The sequence below is a fragment of the Acipenser ruthenus genome, chromosome 1, assembly GCF_902713425.1.
Source record: "Acipenser ruthenus chromosome 1, fAciRut3.2 maternal haplotype, whole genome shotgun sequence".
Lineage (NCBI taxonomy): Eukaryota > Metazoa > Chordata > Actinopteri > Acipenseriformes > Acipenseridae > Acipenser > Acipenser ruthenus.
This window is the reverse complement of record NC_081189.1, coordinates 67,848,797-67,863,824: the sequence shown is the minus strand read 5'-3', so window position 1 is coordinate 67,863,824 and position 15,028 is coordinate 67,848,797. Positions and strand designations below refer to the sequence as shown.

General features: G+C 42.2%; 1 protein-coding gene across 3 annotated transcripts in view; it reads left to right on the top strand.

The window, feature by feature from the left end:
• zgc:154142 (uncharacterized protein LOC555481 homolog) overlaps window positions 1-15,028 on the top strand; it is a 53,642-nt gene that overhangs the window by 32,525 nt on the left and 6,089 nt on the right. For all 3 annotated transcript variants that reach the window (XM_059028173.1, XM_034034983.3, XM_034921658.2), the window contains 7 exons: window positions 7,931-8,031; window positions 9,842-10,119; window positions 11,139-11,302; window positions 11,415-11,601; window positions 12,361-12,579; window positions 13,476-13,616; window positions 14,125-14,361. In XM_059028173.1, coding sequence (XP_058884156.1) covers window positions 7,931-8,031; window positions 9,842-10,119; window positions 11,139-11,302; window positions 11,415-11,601; window positions 12,361-12,579; window positions 13,476-13,616; window positions 14,125-14,361 — 1,327 coding nt within the window. The remainder of the gene's footprint in view (window positions 1-7,930; window positions 8,032-9,841; window positions 10,120-11,138; window positions 11,303-11,414; window positions 11,602-12,360; window positions 12,580-13,475; window positions 13,617-14,124; window positions 14,362-15,028) is intronic.

Below are 15,028 nucleotides of genomic sequence, written 5' to 3'. Positions count from 1 at the left end.
GTATGCATATAACTCTGGTATTAAAGTAGGAAATGGTGTCTATGGAGAGTGATAGAACAGTTAGAGTAATGTAAAAGAATAGTGCAGCAATCATTTGTAGAGAACCAAAAAATCAAATTTGAACTACTTTTAATTTTTTTTTTTTTTACTCGTACGCCTAGCTCACATTAATGAATCTTAATTTAGACCAATTTAAATCCACTTCATTTTCAGCATCAATTGATCTCAATGCCATAATCTCAAGTGAAATGTATTTAAATAGTTTGGTTGCACTTTAAATTAAGCATCTTGTATACTCATTAATTGCCATGTGTGGCAAAGTGGTTAGTAGTGTGCAGGTGTAGAGGTGATGCAGTGCTCAAACAACGACAATAACACAGTGTTCACGGTCCAAACAGTTCTTTTAATTATTGTCACGGTTTGGCACCATTAAATAACAATGCTGGCAACTACACAGCAATGTGTGATTGCACAGCTAAGCACAACAGGGTTTCAGTCCTGAAATAATAATACAATAATACAAGCACTGCTCCGCGTCCTTTCTCGCGGTGCTCCAGTGCTGGTGGTGAATACACAATTATTGGTGACTAGTACAGTATTTGGAATCCGGGTTTAATGCTTGCTGGAATAGCTCCCGTTAGCTGTCTACTAAATACAAATAAACAGTTAACAAAACAAATAGAAACACCCACGGTTTCGTTTTTACTCCTTCCTGGTCCTTTCGTAAACCATAACAAAGGAACAGATCGCTCAGCCACATTCCCTGATATACCTTCAGTCACGCCCCCTCTGATAGCTAGTTCAATAACATCTTCTCCAATCCATGACTGACACATCTCTTATCGTACTAGGGCGATGACTTATGGTATTGACTCCCCTCCCCCACTTCCTGGATGGCCGGCTTCCGACTGACCCTGGAATTAAGTGCCGAACCATCCAGTACGATGCACTCTGTTCCTGTTATACAGACCCTTCACAGGTCGGGAGGGAGATTGTTGACTAGGATTAATTCACTCTCTGTTACACTATGTTATTAAGTATTTCTGACAGCTCTGCAAAGCTCTGTTAAATTGTGATATATTATGCAGTTAACCTTTAGTTGCAAGACCAAAACATCCTTGCTCGTGCATTAGCAAGGGTTTACAAGACAATGATTAATGATTTTGCTATCCATTGTTAACCCTTTTATCCTGGATATATCTACAAGCAAAAGGTTGTAACTGACAACAGAGTTCTATCTCAGATAACACAGGCTACTTTTGCTGTGGTATCTAGGACTACATAGAAGCTTATACCAAATAAAAATATAAATAGTGTGGTACGATGTGCGTTTGTTCTACTGTGCCACTGTGCTACTGCCTATATTAACAAACACGTTTTTTTCCCATTAGAATGTTTCAGCTCTCCCCGAATCCGCATTAATATGAATCACCCTTTAATTGTGTGGTTCCCTGCTCCAGGGAAGATGGCAATTGATTCCCCAGCATGGGGAACATATTCAAATTACTGCATAATTTGTTGCACTATTATTATGCCAACTCAGCACATACTAACTACACAAATGGGGTACTTCATCTTAGACAGTGCTAATTAAGAATTATTTTTCAACATATATATTATATACCAATGCAAGTTTTTTTTTATATATTTCTGAGAATGCTTTGTTCTAAAACACTGAACCCATGATAAATCAAATCAGTCAGTTCACTTTTATTTCCAGTGCTGCAAAGTTCTCATCTTCTAATTGTATACCAATAAGTTTAAAGGAAATCTCTGTTCCACTTTTTTAAATGATTCTCATTCCTCTGGTACTTAGATTTTGTTGTTCAGTTAACAAGGGCAACAAGGTCAACAAGTCAGGTAAGATAGCCATTAACCCTTTACGGTCCTATGTTGGACCAGGTCCGACATTACAATTTTCCCTTTCCGGTCCGATGTCGGACCCTGTTCGACATCATCAAAACAACGTAAAGCACAGGTCTCTAGTCGTTTCTTCTCCGGAAAAAGCAAATAAAACTATTCAATGGCTGAAAAAATGCAGAAAAAAAGGGGCAGATCTGACCAATACACAGCTCTGGCACACCATAAACAAACAAGATAGCTGCTTCCACATCCAGCGCTCAAAGAATATCACAGACATTTGCAGAGCTTTTTGAGATGTTACAGTAATAAAATAATGACTAGGATCGCATTATTGAGGAGTTTGGTGATACAACGAGTGATCAGGAGATGATTTACCAGTATGCATGACTATGAAGAGGTATGTGAAAAATACAGCGAACAAGGGGTGGGGCGGGGCTGGAGATGCAGTACTGAGTGTCCTGTTGATATGCAGTGCCTTTTAAACCTGTTTTACTGTGAAAAAAAACCTTTTAAACAGCGCGTCTAAAATAAACTGTGCCTGTGAAAATAAAATGGACCAGATGCGCTAAATAAATGGACCGCTAAGGGTTAAATGTATTTATCTAAATGCTAGAAGTCTCAGAAACAAAATGTTAGAACTTGAAGCTACTGCACTAAAAAGTAACTACAGTGTGATAGGTGTTACAGAAACTTGGTCATCCGAGAGTAATGGAGACGAATTTAATATTAGTGGATATACACTGTATAGGAAAGACAGGCAGGACAGAAGAGGCAGAGGGGTAGCGCTATAAATCCAAACTAGTCTTGAAGCCCAGGTGTTTAATCTGAAAGAAAAAAAAAACGCAGAATCAATATGAGTCAGAATAATGGGCAAAAATTCAAAGCACATAATAATAGGGGCATGCTATAGACCGCCAAATTCAGATACTGAGCAAAATAATCTGTTATACAATGACATTAGAAATGCATGTAGCAATGGAGAAGCCATACTAATGGGGGATTTCAACTTCCCCCATATAAAATGGGAACATCTTGTGGGGAGCACAACAGCCGAAATTGAAATGGTAGAAATGGCAAATGACTGCTTCCTAACGCAATTTGTCAATGCACCGACTAGAGGGGCGGCATGCCTTGATTTAGTCTTTTCAAATAATGAAGACAAAATAACTCAAACAGAGGTCAGGGAACCATTGGCAAACTCAGATCACAACATGGTCTCATTTGAAGTGATTTTTAAAACTCCAAATTAACGACTAAAGCTAAGGTTTTCAATTTTAAAAAAGGCAAACTAGGAATGAAACAGAGACTAACAGAAGTAGATTGGTGTAAATAGAGAAAACATCCACAGAAAAAGGATGGCTATTTTTTCAAAAATGTAAAACTAGAGGTGCAAAACAATTACATCCCAAAAGTAGACAAAAGTTTTTCCAATATTATTACAGCAAAAGAACATTCAATGAGGAAGTAAAATGTCTCAGAGGTACAAATGGTAAAATCATATATGAAGAGAAAAAATAGAAGATATATTAAATGTTTATTTTTCACAAGTTTTAACAAAGGAGGATACTGACAACATGCCCCACATGTCAACCTGTTCCTATCCAGTTTTAAGACTAGCACCGTCATAGCCGCTTTTTGAACGGCTTTTGCAATTCAAATTTAAATATCTCCGCATATGTGAATATCTCGTGCATGTGTTACTAAATATTTGAATTAAATACCCATACAGTGTTTCAGCTGCAGAATCATAAAAATGAATAAGTTATAAGCAGTTGCTTCCTCAACCGCCAGACCCGCAGTTTATGCGGCATATTGAAATCAATACAATATAGACGACAATTTAGTCTGGGCTTTGTAATAAAATCAAAGTCATCGTGAAATAACATATTATTTACTTGTGACAGGATAGCTGAGTGGGTGATGGAAAATAAACAGACCAGTCCTGGTTTTAGATGCAGAAATGCACGGCTTTATTTTGCCCACAACAAAATAATAATGGAGCCAGGATACACAACGATGTGTAACCTGGCAACCACAAAACAAAGGGAACAAGGGGAAATTGTAAATCCAAACAAAAAAACAATAGTCCGTCCTTCCTTAGTCCGGGAAGGGAAAACGGGGCGTCACCAGTCCAGCACTTCCGGGTTCGCGCTCCTCCCTTGTTACTCCGGAGCGTCCCGTTAGTGCTCTGACAGACAGATAAAAACACAAGAGGATTAGCAGCAATATCCGCGCCACACAACCCTTTCTTTTATTTCCCTTCCCCCGTTTATTTGTATCCTTCTCGTTTTCTCTCTCTCTCCGTCTCTCTCACAGTACCTTGCCAGAAGGAACAGAAGCCTGGGCCACACCCCCTTTTGTACGCTTCGTCCCGTTCCCATTGGTCAGCGAGGGCAACCGCCGTTGACCAATGCGCGATTGCCACAGCGCTTCCCGTCTGGGTTGGTGACGTTGCGCACCACGGTCCCGCCCCCCTTTCCAGGTGGCCGACTTCCACCTTTCCTGGGGATGTCTGCTCCTCCTCCCTAGCGCCTTCACCGGTCGGGAGGGAGATCTAAAACAAGAGTTCATTCTCTCTTTGTCACAATACTCCTGTCGAGTGCTGAAACACTAATGAAAGTCATTCTACACATCATATATTATTATTATTATTATTATTATTATTATTTATTTTATTAGCAGTTGTCAAAAACTATACACATTGAATCACAGTACAGTGATTCGTCTGCTTGTCCTCTGAATCAGCTCAGCAAGTTTGTAACTGTCCTTTGTAATTCAATCTTGAGAACGTTGCAAACCCAGGTGTTGTGATCAATGCCTTGATCAGTCACCTCTTGATCATGTATGCTAATTCTTTTGTATTAGGTGTAGGGCTGGCGACAGGCTGGCTGGTGTTAGCGTTTATTAGACTCTGCTGTGGGCACTCCAATTCATTATTATCTGTATATTGACTGAGAAGATGGCACAAAGACGAGTACTGAATACGGAAGAAGTGCTTGAACTGTTACAAGATTTGGCTGAAGGAGATTCTGATGGCGAGGTGAGTGATAACGACAGCGATGCATCCTGGGCTGTCGAAAACCAGCAGTTCCGCCAGTGAAAGTGAGGACACCGAGATGGATTTACCTGCAGGTGAAAACACAACAAGAACCGACCAGAGGGAGAGGGAGAGGTCGAGGTCGTGGCCGTGGCAGATCCAGATCCAGTACTGGAGAAACAGCTGCTGTCCCTGCGGCTCCTCCTGCATCTGCCGCTTCAGCACCACCAGCACCAAGGACAACTACACCTGCTGCATCAGCTTCAGGAGGTGGGCAAAGCGTAATTCAGGAGGTGGGCAAAGACGGGACAGTTTGGAAAATTATAAATCCAGGTGATGAGGCTTTGAGAAAACGCACATCAGAAAATGTTTTGTCTGAAGCTTCAGGCCCAATGTCGCACGCAAAACGAAACATAGATACCCCACTCAGTGCATTTCTGTTGTTGATCTTTATGCAACTGCTGCTTCACATTCAGCGCTGTACCATGGCAGAGGCACAGCGGGTACTGAATGTTGACCCCTGGGAACAGTCTTTGGAGGAATTACAAGCTTTCATTGTAATCCTGTATGTGCATGGCGCCCTGCTGGTGAGAGACTGGGAGACAGTGTTGTGCTGAGGCTGATGGAGCCGTACTTGGGCAAAGGATGAAATGTCACCACTGACAATTTTTTTACTTCTCTCCATTTCCCAGGAAGTTGAAGAAAAAAAAATACACCTTGGTAGGGACTGTGAACAAGGCAAGACGAGAGTTACCACCAACAGCTCAAGCCGTATGAGCCCCCCTGCACTCAATTAGACTCCTCAGGCAGACTGACTGTGCCACCCTGAGTGTGTACAGATGTAAAAAAATAATAAATGTGCTTATTCCAAGCTCTCTGCACAAATCAGTGACCATCGGGACTGATGCTAAAGGAAAGCCAGAGACTGTTGCATTTTACAACACAATGAAGTACGGTGTGGATATACTGGATCAAATGGCACGGCTGTATTCTGTCAAAGGTGATACTCGCAGGTGGCCTGTGTCTGTTTTTTATAATGTTTTGGACCTGGCAGCCATCAACACTATGGTTTTGTACAAGGAGTGCACCGGCAACACAATCACTCGGAGGGACTTCAATTTGCAGCTAGCCCTGGAGCTACGGCAGAAACATTTTGATAAGCATTAGTGTGGCAGGATAGCAGCAGAGGGAAGACTCAGAGACAGAAAATGCAGTGAAACCAAAATATTTTAATTGACAAAACACAAATAAAAAGGCACGGTGGCCAACCAAAAAGACAAACACAAAAACAGGCTTTAAACACAAACTATACAGAAAGAATCATTCACTCTCTCACACACGTCTTTTCACTGTTCCAAACACTCACCCACTAACATACCCAACCACTCCCTTTTATACAGGTGCCTGGGCTAATTGGGCAATTCGCACCTCATTAGCCCAGGCACATTCCACACATTCCTCACACAAATTCACTGAACCACACCCCAAACTCACTCATATCCACTCTAAACAATACAAAAACACAAAACCACCACAAAATAGGCTGCACCCCATCACACACCTCCCCTCCTTGTGCGCAGCACAACATGGCCTAAATGGCCACCTCCCCCCTCAGTCTCAAAGTCCCGGAAGAGAGGGAAGCACAGTGTCCATGGGGGTGGCCATGGTGGGAGGTCCGGCACCCCCCAATTCTTCTTGGCCGGCAGCTCCCTCTTCTGGGGCTCCCGCCACACATTATCCTGCTGCGAAAGTGCGGCTGGGGGAGCTGGTCTCCTGACCTCCCCCCCTTTCTTCATGGCCGGCAGCTCCCCTCTGTGGGGCTTCAGCCACAGTGTAGCGACCCCAGGCGAAGCAGGACCCTCGACTACCCCAGGCGAAGCAGGATCCCTGGCGACCCCAGGCAAAGCAGGATCCCCGATGACCCCAGGCGACGGCAGCAGCAGCGGACCCTCGGGAGGCGACGGCAGCAGCAGCGGACCCTCGGGAGGCGACGGCAGCAGCAGCGGACCCTCGGGAGGCGATGCGGAGCAGCAGGCCTCCTTGGGCGTGGCCAACAGTGCAGGAACCTCCGGCCAGGGTGGCAGCGGCCAGAGTTCCTCTTCGCTGTTGGCGACAGGAGGTAGAGCCCGCTCCCGCTCCTCTAATGGCAGGAGCAGGAACAGCAGCTCGTCTCCCTCTGATGGCGCTGCTGGCTCCTCCGACAGCGGGGTTAGAGCTGTTGGCGCTGTCGGCTCCTCCGACAGCGGGGTTAGGGCTGGTGGCGCTGCCGGCTCCTCCGACAGCGGGGGTAGGGCTGGTGGCGCTGCCGGCTCCTCCGACAGCGGCGGTAGGGCTGGTGGCGCTGCCGGCTCCTCCGACAGCGGGGGTAGGGCTGGTGGCGGGTGTCTCCGCTGGGCTCCCTTCAGCAGCAAAAACAGCGGCTGCTGTGGAGCCTGAGCTTCACGCCCTCGTCCCTCCCCCAAAAAAATAGGGGTTTGGGCCTTCAGCTTCTCCCCTCCGGACACAGGATACACTGGCTCCTCTCCTCCGGACACAGGACGCACTGGCTCCTCCCCTCCAGACACAGGACGCACTGGCTCCTCCCCTCCGGACACAGGACGCACTGGCTCCTCCCCTCCGGACACAGGACGCACAGGCTCCTCCCCTCCGGACACGGGACGCACTGGCTCCTCCGCTTCCGGCTCTTGCAGCGACAGATCCTCCTCCTCATACTGGGTGGGGCAGATGGCCACTGTGTGTCCATATGCCCCACAGCTGGGGCACAACTCTGCCGCGAGCCCTTTTAAAAATAGCTCCCAGCTGTCATCTGCCTCCTCCTGGGCCAGCTCCATTTACTTTTTTCTTTTTTTTTTCCCAAAAACAAAACAAAAAAAACTGCACTTCCGCTCTGAGTCTCCAGGGGGCGCTAGTTTCTGGATTCAGTAAAAAAAACTTCCCAGCTTGAGCTGAAGTTCTTAATTTCATACATATGTATAGTATAACACCCTCTGGAAAAATGGACTGAACATATATAATTTTATGTTATTGCAGGTGTGGCCAGCAAGTCGCAATGAGACTGTTTTCTTCCATACTTGTGGTGGAACTGCCATTCATAAGAACTGGGTCCTCACAGCAGCACATTGTTTCATCAAGTAAGCAACTTTTCTTTCTTCTGTAAACTGGATGGCTGCAGGCGTGACGTCAGGCGGGGGCAAACTGAGACGCTACGGCGTTCAGTGTTTTATTAAATAAATAAATCAAAAGGTTTTAAACAAAACTAAACACTCAAACAAAAAGGTACGTTGGCCAAACAAACAAACAGCAACAAGTAGTATCGTGCTGGTGCAAAGCCAGCACGTCTAGCAATTGCTATCTTTTTAAATAATTTTACCTCCTGTCTCCACTCTTGTTCTCCACTCTGAACACTCTTCTCAGTGAGCCCGGAGCGGGTCCTTTTATATCCTGTGGCTGGAGCCTTAATTACCTATCAAATAATTACCTTAAGGCTCCAGCCACATTCCCACAAGGTTATAGGGATGGGGATTTAACCTCCTCTTTGCCAACTAAACATTATAATGCCAGCTTTTCGCCGGTCTCAAATAATAAATAACATTATAAAATGGCTTGGATAAATTAAGTGCTGTGATTGGCTTAACAAGATCACATGACCGCACAGTAAGTATTGTCTTACCGCAGGGCTATGACATCATAGACCCACTTATGTGATCTATTAATATTACTACGCCTTAATAGTAACAATTATCTGTTAGTGAACAATAGTAACTGAACAATAGTAACAATTATCTGTTTCTTTTGGTAAAAATGTCAACATACAACTGAAACAGCATTTAAATCACTCACTGTGGTATTAAGTCAGAGAACAGAACAAAGAAAACTCTGAGGTCAGCAGTAGCAGTAACACTTTATTCAAAAGCCATCTGAGAAATCACCACGCAAGTCTCACTCAGCTTGTAATATATACAATTAACCTAAATATCACCTTATAATACTGACTAGTGAGTATGCAATGTTCAACCATTGGGCTTTTTAACAAGATTGGGTTTGGCATAGAATTCTGTTGTGCTCACCGTGGACGGGAAGGACTGCGCAAACTGACACAGAAGTCCACATATCAACTCGTGCTGGTTTGCAGTCTAGGGAAATTATGCCGGTTACCAGCCATCGGTGTGAAAACAGCCTCTGAAATTATTGGTCAGCTTCTCCTGAAGACCGCAAAACCTGAGAAGGATCATTTCCTTCACACACACACACACACACACACACACACACACACACACACACACACACACACAAAAACACTTGGAAGCTTCTCCCTTGATGTCAAGTGCAAGTGCAGTGTTTAACTGTTCCGTGAATCCTCCCTCACATGTGGGAAATCAGTCTGATTTCAATTCCCAAATGCCATTTTATCTCGAAACTTTTACTATAAATGGGAATGTTCAATGTAATGTTTATGGCAAATAAAAAAGTACAAAATATATGTATTCAGGGACTATTTTCTTTTATCAGTGGAAGGATACATAATACATTTCTAATTTTGTCCTCAAAAAAGCTGGTTTGTGTAATTATTATTTTTTTAAAAATATAGCCATTTTATAAGCGAAATAACCCACTCCAGTGTGTGCGGTAAGAATTGTCTTACTGCACACCCTGTCATAGGTTATTTCTTACATAGTGACGGACAGTTTTCGTCCACCTGCATATAAACACCTACAATAATAATAAACAAATATATATACAAAGGGGCGAGACACCCTGCCACAACCTCTTAATTCAGTGTGTAAAAAAACAAGCGTCAAAGGTAAACTTTCTTTAAAGACCTTTAGGAAACAACTCTTATTTAAAATAAGGTTTTTAAAAAAACAAAAATACACTGAATAGAATTCCTACCTTCAGCGCCCCTGGGGTGTTAACCTCTAACAGTCTGCTGTGACTCTGCAGCTATGCCAACGAGCTCCACCGCTGGCAGATATGCCTGGGCAAACACAACCTGACTTATGAAGAGCCCGGTGAGCAGTGCTTCGCTGTGCTGGGGATCTATCGGCACGAGAGCTTCCAGTACCCACAGGTGCCCTCAGTGGAGTTCGATATTGCTCTGGTCAGGCTGGATGGAGAGGTGACAGCCAACCCCCACATCGACTTCGCCTGCCTTCCGCCCGCAGAGGAGCTGCAGCCCCCAGGCAAGAAGTGCTATGCAACAGGCTGGGGGGATGAGACAGGTAAGGAGCTCCTTGCTGCCCAAGCATTCAGCCTCGTTCTCTTCTTCTCCTGGTTGTGTTCCCTTGAGGGCACTGAAATGGCTGCTGTCCGAAAATTGTCAAGAACACCTATATAGCCAACAAGTTGTTTACTCAAACTGAGATTTTACAGCACATTAAAAGTGGTCTACATCTAATATGAAATGCTCAAATCATTTACAGAATGGACTTGCCTGCATTCAGAATTTGGTGGCACCAATATCATAAAAGCAATGCCTCGACTTATTGGAGAATTAAGAGACCAGGGTGCCAAGCTTAAGTGACGAAGGGCGTAATATACATTTTGTTCTAATAACTGCATTACAAAAGTATTTCTTATCAGTGGATGAGACTAATAAGGAATGGGAGCCATGGCCCATGTACCTCAGCAGCTCCAGGATAACGGCATTCCACTCGTATACATGCCTGAAGCTCCCTCTGCTGTTGCAAGACCCAAATGACATTTTAAAACAAATGCTGAAGTAGCCTATAAATGAGAAGAATACAAATACAAAAGAATACCATTTATTGTTTAAAACTATTAAGTCTTTCCCTATATTTGACATCTTTTTGACAACATCTGTTATCAGAGCAGTTCTAAGAACATGGGCATAAATCTGATTATTCACCCTCCTAGCTGAGGAATTTTGAAGCAATTACCCCCTCCATACACAAATTAATCTAGCCCCCTGGCAGTCTGTCAGGTCTGCTGTCTTGTCAAATATGGCTGAAATGTACTTGCAACAGGGAGATGCAGCTTTCATATATTAGACTATACATATAAGGGATTCCATTTGGGGAAAAAAGTTAACATTTTTGTGTCCCCTACCCTACAACTAGGGACATATGAAAAAGCACTGAACTACTGCCAGCAGAAGTTTTTTTGCCCTGAATATCTTACTCTCACTGAATATATCAAAGCTTGCAGTTCTACTGTACCACAGATCTTTTCGCAATATAGAAGTTTTCATTTTAAGTTGTTATTCTACCTGTTGTTTCAGGTAACTCACAAGCGCCAAAAGTTGCAGAGTCCCTCAATCAAGTTGCCCTCCCAATCGTTCCCTACGAGACATGCAAAAGGATTGACTACTGGTGGTTCCAAGTGAAAACGTCCATGATTTGTGGTGGCTATACTCGTCCCGATGAGTTGAAGTCAGTTTGCCAGGTAACAAAGAACCAGTATTTATTCAGTAAATGGGGTGGGGTGGGGTGGCCCGTTGAGATCTGTGGTGGTGACCCCACACTGCAAAAGTGTTAAATTGCTTGCTATTTCACAGGGAGACTCTGGAGGGCCCCTTGTTTGCCAGTCCACAATCAATAACTCCCTGTGGGAGGTTCATGGCATTACCAGCTTCGGCCCCATGGGCTGCACTATGGACAAGAAGCCCAGTGTCTTCACTCGCACCTCTGCATACATCCCTTGGATAGAACAAGTTATCAAGAAGAACATCTATGACTTAAACAGTATGTGCCTCCTGGATGTACTACTATTTTGTGGCTTTGTTCATAAACATGAAAGGGTCTTGAAAACCTTACTGGTCTTTATTCAAACAGAGCTAAATAATTATGTTGTGTAGATTAAATATAGCCCTCAACAACGGTTATGAAAACTAACAATTCTTAACAGTCCCTGCAAGTAGCTTTAGTTTATTTTTAAATTGACAGTGGACATTTCTTCTTACAATGCTGATCTTTTCTTTATTATATGTTGAAATTCTAAATACCAAATTTGAACATTTTGTTGAAACAGGCTCTGCAGTACTTGCTTGAGCATGAGTTAAAAAAAATAATTACAGTTTTGGCTAGGACTGAAGAATGTGTTCAGTAAACATTAATTCAATTATCCAGATATACTCTTGTTAAAGCTCCTGGTATTATTGTAGCCCTGTCACCGATTTTCAAACGTAATTTCAGACATTGACAATCATGGTAGTTACTCCTGCCCAGAAAGTATAAATGGAGTAATAACCAAGACTCCAGACAGGATCAAACTTCATGGGAAATCTAGAGTGTTGTCTCAACTATTCCAAAAGGTTAATGCCTTTCAGTTAAATAAAAAAGTTTGATTTTTTTTTCCTGTTCTTGCTGAAAAATGAAGACATATCTTTGTCAAATTCAGGATTGAAATGAAGAAGGAAATGGTTGGAATTATGTAGCTCTTATATTGCATTAGTAATATTTCTTCCATGTTTAATTTATTGTATAATTATTTTTTTCTCGAAGCCTCTGGCTGTGGTGGTGCAAAGGAACTGTTGGGCACAGGAGGAGCGTTTTCCTCCATGCGATATCCGCTCAGCTACAGGAACAACGGCATCTGTGTGTGGAACTTGAGAGCCCCAGCAGGGAAGGTTGTCCACCTGCATTTTCAGAGCTTCTCTCTGGAAGACAGCTTGAACTGTGTCAACGACCAAGTCACCGTCTCAGATGAAATAAGCAACATAGGTACAGGGTATTTTATAACTTTTGGTATAAGCAGTTATGCAGCTCTTTGACACATGGTAGAGTTCAGAGTGTTTTTTAGACTGGCCCAGTCCTCTTCTGGGTGTTGGTGAGAGCGTACACTCGTTAACATGTGTAGGGACTTGCACAAAGCAGGCAAGACTACAGGGTCACTTCTAAATCAGGCACAGAAACATATGACACTGTGGTGTCTGTGGTTGAAGTAAGTTCAAATTTGTTCTCCCATTACCCCATTTTGTTGTTTAGTTTTTTTTCCATCCAGAGCATTAGCATGTTAGCAACATTACAATACATTTGTGCTTTGGAATAACAAGTGTGTAAGTATGTATTGCCTTTCTATCATTTACCTCTATTTTGTGTTCATTTAAACCCTTAACACCATTCTTATTTTATACAACTTCCTGCAGCATTTACTGATAATTGAAATTGATAATTTAAGTTATACATAATAATAATTGTTATATCAATAGAAAATTGGCTACAAAATACATTGAAGATCCCTGTCATCAACACGTTTCTCAAATTGTATTATCAAACTTTAATTTAGTACAGTTTTATAGATAGAAATATTTACTGATAAACTCTAGGTATGACATATCTCATTTCATACATTAATACTGTAGTATTTATATATTAATGTGTGGAGTGCTATTGCCACCTAGTATTCGTCACACTTGTAAAATGTCACAAATAGTGACGTTTAACTATCACACTTAACCACCTCCTGTTATGTAATGGTCTTTAATGGTAATGCATTGGCAGCACTGAAGGTAAATGTGTTGAGATACCAGTTTTGACTAGGGATAAGGGCTGGGGAAGAACAGGGTGGTTTGGATAATTGGGGTTCAAATGTAATTCATGTTATTTGTTTCTTCTAGGGATCCACTGCAGTAACACAACACCTTCAGATCTAGTAAGCATCAGCAACACTATGACAGTCCAGTTTACCTCGAACGCCAAGACTGTGGATATCGGCTTCTTGGCTACGTGGAAAGCAATAGATCCGCCGGTTGTTCCCAGTAAGACACGCTCCCAATTCGTTAATTGCTGGTTGAAAGAGCAGCATTCCTTTTGTAGGTTTCAATGTAAATTACATTAAACAACCAACACCAAGGGGTGCATGATGCAAGCCCATCACAAAACATGGAAGGGATACAGTTTATGACATTATAGTACATTTAATATTACTTACTATTAGTGTCCATTCCATAAAAAAAAACATAACAAGGAAGAGAGGAGTTGCATCCACTAGGATCTTTACGATCTGTTATGTTTTCATAACTTGTCTGCAGTTTCAGAATCATCAGTCAAATTCTGGTTTCTTACAAAAAAGTACAAAACAAATGCTATTATAACAAAGATGTTTTCTAATATCTGTTCTATATATTGATATGTTTTTGCAAAATGTTTTCTGAAAGAGATCTGGGCAAGTAAGCTATGTCACAGTCCACCATTACTTTGGCACATTGATCCAAAAGGTAAACATAAAACTTATGAAGAAGAGACATAAACTTTATCTTTTTGCAGGTATTGCTGGCTGTGGAGGTCATTTTACCAGTGAACAAGGAGAGTTTCTGTCACCAGGCTGGCCCAATGGCACCTACCCCCCACAGAAGCTCTGTACATGGCACTTTACAGTCGGACCTAGCAAGACAATTCACATAAAGTTCACACACTTTGAGCTTCATGGTGTAAACCTGTTTGGTAACTGTGTGGATTATGTGGATGTGTATGATGGAGACCATGCAAATGCTACTAAGTTAGGTAAGTGTTCATTTTATTCTGAAATAGTGATAACGGAAACAGATTCTGTGGCCTCTGCTAACTTGGATTTCTGTCAGGATTAATTCATTAATTTATGTTCTCTCTTGCTTTCAATGCTCTTTAAGCCTGATATCTGTGATTAGCTGCTGTCAAAATTGCTATTTCAGGTTTATCACTCCATCTTATTTGTATGATTCTGTATAACACATGCATTCCACAATGTTTAAAATTCACATCCTAGCCTTGTATCTAATGTATTATGCCTGTATTTAATGTATTTGCATTTTCTTTTTACCGTTTGTATTTAATGCACTATGCCCTGTATTTCACTGTATTTGATGTATTATGCATTGTTCCTCACTATCTTGTAAAGTGCTTTGTGATGGTGGTCCACTATGAAAGGCACTATATAAAATAAATATTGATTGATTGATTTAATCCTTTTTATCTTGGGGTCCCAACGGACTGTAGTTAAGCAATAATTATATTTAAGTGAGAATCACAATTAAGCAATAACTATGGATGAATGATACTTACAGAGTGCATTACGTGCACAAGGACATAACAGTGTTTCGAAGGAGACTGTTGTTTCCAAGTACACTAAATCCACCCTTGTTATAGCTACTATATGGCAAGTGGTCTTTCCTTGTTTTAGGTCCTGTGTGAA